General features: G+C 41.7%; 1 protein-coding gene across 5 annotated transcripts; it reads left to right on the top strand.

Moving 5' to 3' along the window:
- Positions 1-281: 281 nt before the first annotated feature.
- Positions 282-6,072, top strand: LOC136461847 (transcription factor TGA2.3-like). 5 transcript variants are annotated; one of them, XM_066461171.1, is made up of 10 exons: positions 282-649; positions 1,076-1,391; positions 1,612-1,729; positions 3,048-3,125; positions 3,202-3,261; positions 4,346-4,423; positions 4,507-4,558; positions 4,661-4,932; positions 5,086-5,331; positions 5,663-6,072. In XM_066461171.1, the coding sequence occupies exons 3-10, from the start codon at positions 1,670-1,672 to the stop codon at positions 5,807-5,809; spliced, it is 993 nt and encodes a 330-aa protein (XP_066317268.1). In that variant the 5' UTR covers positions 282-649; positions 1,076-1,391; positions 1,612-1,669; the 3' UTR covers positions 5,810-6,072. The 5 variants fall into 5 exon arrangements, with proteins under 5 accessions (XP_066317268.1, XP_066317267.1, XP_066317266.1 ...); XM_066461170.1 differs by having other exon boundaries at positions 1,006-1,380; XM_066461169.1 differs by having other exon boundaries at positions 1,006-1,391.
- The last annotated feature ends 716 nt before the right edge of the window (positions 6,073-6,788 follow it).

The raw sequence follows: 6,788 nt of genomic DNA, 5'->3' as shown, positions 1-6,788 counted from the left end.
ATTTATGTTTGTTTCCAAAATCTTGGATATTCTATAGCATACAGGGAAATACCCCTAGCACCGCCCCTACTCGCACAGCCCGACAACTGCCGCCGTTTCTTCGTCTCCCCTCTTCATCTTCCTCTCAGTGCCAGCGGCCAGCGCTCCATCTTCCACTCCAATGACAGGTCCAGCGGGTCCAGATAGGCCCAGTACTACCATGAAACGTAGCCCAATAAACTAGTACTAATTATCATTTCATAGCCTAGATGATGCAAAGCCCAACAAAGGCCTGCCTCACACCATCCTGGCTCCCACCCGACATCCGCCGTCACCGAGCCCCGACTCGTCGCGTCGTCGTCGGGAGTCCTAGGAACCTCTCCGCCAGGCGCCCAGACCGTCGCTGGCCTCCCGGGCACCCGGCTCCCTCTGGCTTCTGCTCGCCAAGTCGCTCCTCGTCGGACTCCGGTCGTGGCTGCTGCCTGCTGTCCGACAGCTCGCAGTCTTCGGCAGGGGCCTAGGGCGGGTGGGCGGCGGCTGCCGACAGATCTGGGCGGCGCGTCGGTACTGGCCGCTGTGCGGTGCGGCGTGAGCCTGTGCGTCCGCCGACCGCCCGTCTGGAGCTGGACACCAGTCACCACTATCCTCCCTGGCTCCCTGCTTGTGACCGGTGAGCATCTCTGGAGTCTTGAGTCTTGACTGGTGACTGAGTGGTGACTCCCTATCTCCATGTCCCTGATTTGCCACTAGATGGATTGGTCGATTGGGAGCATTTGCCTGATGAATGCGTCTCTTTTGCTTGTTTTGTTGTATGCGTTGGCAGACTAGTATTGCAATCTTCTAGTATTTTTTGTAAGACCTTATATTACAGCTAAAGAATTTGTATTGTTATTTATGCAAATTTCAAACTTATTTGTTGAATTTAAATTATTATGATAATTTGTAGATATATTATATTTTTAACCGAACCATTTACGGAATTTTTGTATTAGATTATACCATATTGGATAATAAAGTTTTGGTTAGGCATACCCTGGATTTAAATCCTGGGTCTGCCACTGTTCCGCTCCCTCCCCCACTCGCGCTCGGAACGCAGGCGACGGCGGTGGCGCTCAGGCTCGGGTTCTCGGTGACGGCGGGGCAGTCCCAGGCTCGGCGCGGCGTCAGCGGCTCCCTCTCCCGGCTCGCGCCCTCGCCTCTGGACCGTCGACGGCGCGTGGCCCTGGCGGCTGCGCTGCGTGCCGTGCGCGGCCGCGGGCAGTGGGAGCCAGCAGCCGCTTCTCCACCAAGGCGGTCGCGCTGCTTTGGGAGCGCTTATGCCCCAAAGCAAAGCGTTACCCGTCCGCTTAGCGCTTCAGCGCACTGAAGCGTGCGCTTAGTGCCGCTTTTTGGAACGAAGTGGTACATAACTGGTATCTGCTTTGTTGAGATCTGTTGTTTATTTATCCAATCTTCACATCGAATCAGTTCATCAAATTAGATATTGTGTGTAGTGTGTACTCATTTTCCTATTGGGTATTTCGAAACTGAATTGATGGAGTGATCATACCTACTATCGCTCAAGTTTCATCATTTTTAGATCGTAATATTGATATTATGTCTCTTTGACATGTTCCATTTTTTAACAAGCAGATAGTATAATCTGGTTTTGCCTGGAGGAAGCATTTTAAGAACCGAAGTGTAGTCTACAATGGCAGATGCCAGCCCTAGAACAGAAACATCAACAGATGATACTGACGACAATCACGGGGTAAGTCTGGTTGATCTTGGTCCGGGGTGTTCAACGTAAATACTATTTTCTGGCTATGTGATGTGACCCAATAATATTTCTAAAGTATTGTTTGAATCATCATTAGTGTTTACAATATGACACCAAACATCACTTTCAGTTCAAAACCATATATGTACCAATGCTTACATGTAGTTATGCAAGATGGACAAAACATACAATGGACATATATGTTTTCTTATAAGATAGTTCTATAGCTTGTTGTTCCTTCAATTATCTGTAAAGATGGAGGATGACGTGTGTACTGACAGTGGTCTATGCTAGGAAGTAGGAAGTACTCCTGCCGTTCCAAATTATAAGTCGCTTTGACTTTTTTGGTACATCCATTTTACTATGTATCTAGATATAATAATATGTCTAGATCCACAGCAAAATGGATGAACCAAAAAAGTCAAAGCGACTTATAATTGGAATGGAGGGAGTACCAGTTACGTTTAGTTTCTTATTAAAAATCTGTGTTGCGGAATTGCTCTTGCAACACAGGGTACATGTAAATTGCATCAGGAGTTCAGGGCTCTTGAGTAAATCTCTAGAATAAAACTTTGGGACTTAATACTCCCATAGCACTGTGTAGTGTATGGACAAGTAACATAATCCACAAAATTAGGGAGTTCTGAAACTGAAACAACATCATGAACAGTTGGATTTGTATATAGCTGGCAAAGTTCCATGTCACTATTAAGTATTTAATTTGGTCAGTAAAGAGCATAATTTTTTTCTTTATAAATGAAATGACAGCTTTCCTGCTCCGTTTGAGAAAAAAAATCATAATTTCTAGATTTGGGCCTTAAAACTCTTTGACCTTTTTTTAAAAAAAAAAAATTCCCAACCTTTTCCCCTTAAGCTTTTCATTCTTTCCAGTAGCTTGTCATTATAAGCTGGTTGCATTATATGTGCATTTACAGTTTTATACAGTAACACAGACAGTGAATTCTGAATTTACCTCCAACATAGGCGTCTGATTAGTTGATTTGGTAGTAATTGATGCATGCAAACACTATCAAAAGGCAGCCAAGGAACCTTTGTATGTGATGCAAAATCTAACATTGTGGTATTTCCAAGCATAGTTGACGGGAGGGGAGCTAAAAGCTTTTGTTTTAAAGAGAAAATTGGTGTGATGGATAAACATTACCAGGCGTTGACTACCTGTGCTTTAAAAAGAAGTATGGGAAATACTTCCGATTTTTAAGTAAAACCTTGGAAAGAGGGGAAAAATCTGTGATGTACAGATAGGAATGAATGAATCATGGGAGCTTGATGATTACGCTTTCATCGGCAGCTTGAACCAGGCCCAGGTGCTCTTGGTGTTGCTTCTGACTCCAGTGACAGATCCAAGGACAAACATGAAGATCAAAAGGTGCATGTTTTGAAGTAGCACTCTTGTTTTCATTTCATGTTTCTGCTGTTTCTTTTCCTTATAATTTATTTTGTAGACACTGCGTCGTCTTGCTCAAAATCGTGAGGCTGCAAGGAAGAGCCGATTAAGGAAGAAGGTGTGTGGATTTAGTTTTTACATCTTTGTACTTAAAAATAAAGCAGTGCTTGTTTGGATGTTTGTTTTCAGTAGTCTTAAAGCAGTGCTTTTATGTTTCTATAGACCTCTACTTGTTATAGCAGTGCTTTTATGTTCAGGAATAAGGTTTTCTTTTCTTCAGGACTTGTTGCTGGTATCATTGTACACAAAGTATATTGCATTTTTGTTGTTGTTGTTTGTATAAGTGCTTTGCATTGAAAGCTGTGCTTGATAAAGGCTGGAATGTAAATCCAGCAAAAGGGAAGTGTAAAAGTTGCTATCAGTTTACTTCCATATGGAGCTTTAGTTGAGTTCAATGGAAGTTACTGTTACTCTAATAAGCATTAGAATTTTAGTTTTGGGAAACTTTGACTCTTCCATTTTCATTTTCAGTTTTCAGAGCTGACTTTTTCCTCTGGGGTTTGCTCTAGCGGCCCTTTATATGAGAAGTTCATGAATCTTACAGCATAACTAGTAACTTGTAACTAGGGACAATTCATCTCTTAGCACAATTAGTCTATTACTTATTATCCATAATATCTCTTTATGCACCTTGCCATCCTAGTAATGGATGTATTCTGTTTGTGAAGATCCAGCCTTTATGGGGGAACTTTTGGGTTTGCACAATAGTCATAATTCAATATGATATGTTCAGCAGCTGGCGGCTGCACCAGCATAAGCTGATGGAGCCATCTAGAATAAACTTCTATCTCAATAGAGGTTTTATTCATTCATTAAGTCATTATTGATGTTCTTGTGATGAATATTATTTGCTTTTTTTTATCATACACCACGTGGTCTCAATCAATAGTACGAACTCACTGCAAGTTCTGTTGTATCGTTAGATCAGGTTCATATGCTCACATGCTTGTTAGAATCCGATCAAACGAACTAAGTAATACAAATCAGTGCTGACTTACCCTTGTCATTATTAACTACTTTTGTTTTAAGATTTCTGTAAGAGGATTGCACAAGCAAGTGGCAAGTACCCCTTTCCAATTTCTGACGTGGATTGCTAATGGACATTGCTGTGGTATTGATGGGTAATTTTGCTATTCCTATAGGCGTATGTTCAACAGTTGGAGAATAGCAGACTAAAACTTACCCAACTAGAGCAAGAGTTGCAACGAGCTCGTCAGCAGGTTACTCCTATGGCATGTCACATTTTACAGCCCTGTGTCCTATTGACTAAATTGAAGTTTGCTTAAGATATTCTCTCTCACAGGGCATTTTTATATCTAGTTCAGTTGATCAGTCACACTCCATGAGTGGAAATGGTAATTATTACTTCACATACATAATGTTTGCTTGCTCATTACCATAGAAGCACTTAGGCAGTGATTCCTGCTTTTTTATGGGGGAAATGTATTTTCGTACAGGGGCATTGGCCTTTGATATGGAGTATGCGAGGTGGTTGGAAGAGCACAATCGGCAAATTAGTGAACTAAGGGCTGGTGTCAGTGCTCATGCAAGTGATACTGATCTCCGCAGTGTTGTTGATAAGATCATGTCACACTATGATGAGATTTTCAGGCTCAAAGGAAATGCAGCCAAGGCAGATGTCTTTCACGTCTTATCAGGCATGTGGAAGACACCAGCAGAGAGGTGTTTCTTGTGGCTAGGAGGTTTCCGACCATCTGAGGTTTTAAAGGTGTGCAATGTACTAGCCTTACAATGTGTTTATTATCTTTTGGGCCCTCCTAGAGTAGAAACACGCTTTTTATGAATACATGGAATTTGTACTCTTTTCAAGCACTGGTGATTTCATTGTTTGGGTCACTGATAAAATATATGCAAACTGCAGCTTATTTCGACACAACTTGAACCTCTCACCGAGCAGCAGCTATCAGGGATAGGCAACCTTCAGCAATCTTCACAGCAGGCTGAGGATGCTCTTTCACAAGGAATGGAGGCCCTTCAGCAATCCTTGGCTGAAACCTTGGCTGGGTCTCTTTCGTCTTCTGGATCAACAGGAAATGTGGCAAACTACATGGGTCAAATGGCCATGGCCATGGGAAAGCTCGGAACGCTTGAGAATTTCCTTCGTCAGGTATTAACCCTCTTTTCCAAATGCCTTAACAGAATGCACATCTCACTTTCCAAGGACAACTCTTTTAAGTTTGACCAGACACATACAAAAAGTAGTAATATTATGATGCGTAATAAGTGTCATTAGATTAATTGTGGAATATATTTTATAATAAATTTATTTGGGCCTACAAGTGTTGATACTATTTTCTATAAACCTAGTCAAACTTAAAAAGGTTTGATTCTCGAGAAGTGAGATATGCATTCTTTTGGGGATGGAGGGACGAGAGAAGTAGAGAGCATGTGAATACGGTTCCTAAATCCTGCTATTTTTCTTTGCTGTATGTATCAAGGCTGATAACCTGCGGCTGCAGACCCTACAACAGATGCAAAGGATCCTGACCACTAGACAGTCAGCTCGGGCACTGCTTGTGATAAGTGATTACTCTTCACGTCTCCGTGCCCTGAGCTCTCTCTGGCTTGCTCGGCCGAAGGAATAGCAAGAACATGCAATTTGACTGCAATACTTTTTCACAACTTGGTTTTCAATGGTTATCTTATCATCAGGAGATTTGACAGGGCTGCGACAGACTTGATTTGGACACATACTGTAATCCAAATGGAAGGGGATGTTGATGTAGCTTAGGAGTGTTCAGTTCATGGTTCATGATGTATTATTACCAACTGCTGTAAAATTATCACTCTGTATGCCCAGCGAATCATTAGAATGCACATTGATGTTGATCAGTCGATTTTTGTTCACTCTGAAGGAACACTAGCATGAATATAATGCTTTGCTAGTAACATCTAACCAGGTATATTGGCTGATCCACCGCATTAAAAATTTGAGCGTATAATTGCCAGGAGGCGAGCAGTATTGCGGGCATCATCAAGGCCGCAGTGAGCACGTCCCTCCCATGTAAGGCCAACCTCCTTCAGGTTGCAGCAGGTAACCTTCAAGTTGACCCACCTGATCGAAATTTGTTCAAAGGAGACTTTTAAAATTAGAATAATAATCAAGACACCTTCAGATTCAGATCATCGCCTCACGTGTCTCACTCATAATGAGTTCAAAAGTTTGATTAGCTCTAATAATCCATGAGACGGCACAATGGCGGTAAACAAGTTAATAATCACCTTTAGCGTGAAAGCTCCAGATTGTTTAGCTCTAACTGATATGTTTGTTCTATAAAACAAGTAGACATAAAATAACAAGCAAAAGAATATCCAATTGACAATCCAGATCAAATAATCCCATTACTAATATGTAGTCTCGCACTACTTTATATCACACCGAGTTAAATTATCAGCATATTTCATTATTTAGTTATAGCAGAAAAAAAAAGAATGCATGAAGGAACCTGACATTTCTTGAAAAAGGATCATGATGTTATCATGACTTCATGAGAAATCATTTCCTGTAAAAATACCAAGGACTGTCCTGAAAAGTTCAGCATAATAACTTCTGATCCTTTTTTT

This window comes from Miscanthus floridulus, chromosome 6 (genome assembly GCF_019320115.1).
Source record: "Miscanthus floridulus cultivar M001 chromosome 6, ASM1932011v1, whole genome shotgun sequence".
NCBI lineage: Eukaryota > Viridiplantae > Streptophyta > Magnoliopsida > Poales > Poaceae > Miscanthus > Miscanthus floridulus.
The sequence above is the reverse complement of the archived record's forward strand: the minus strand, read 5'-3'. Positions and strand labels throughout refer to the sequence as shown.

Excerpts from the sequence above, each read along its gene's own strand:
- LOC136461847 (XM_066461172.1), top strand. The coding sequence starts at position 1,670 with ATGGCAGATGCCAGCCCTAGAACAGAAACATCAACAGATGATACTGAC. Across the intron at positions 4,559-4,660 it reads ACACTCCATGAGTGGAAATG|GGGCATTGGCCTTTGATATG; the intron begins GTAATTATTACT and ends ATTTTCGTACAG. Across the intron at positions 5,332-5,662 it reads TTGAGAATTTCCTTCGTCAG|GCTGATAACCTGCGGCTGCA; the intron begins GTATTAACCCTC and ends GTATGTATCAAG.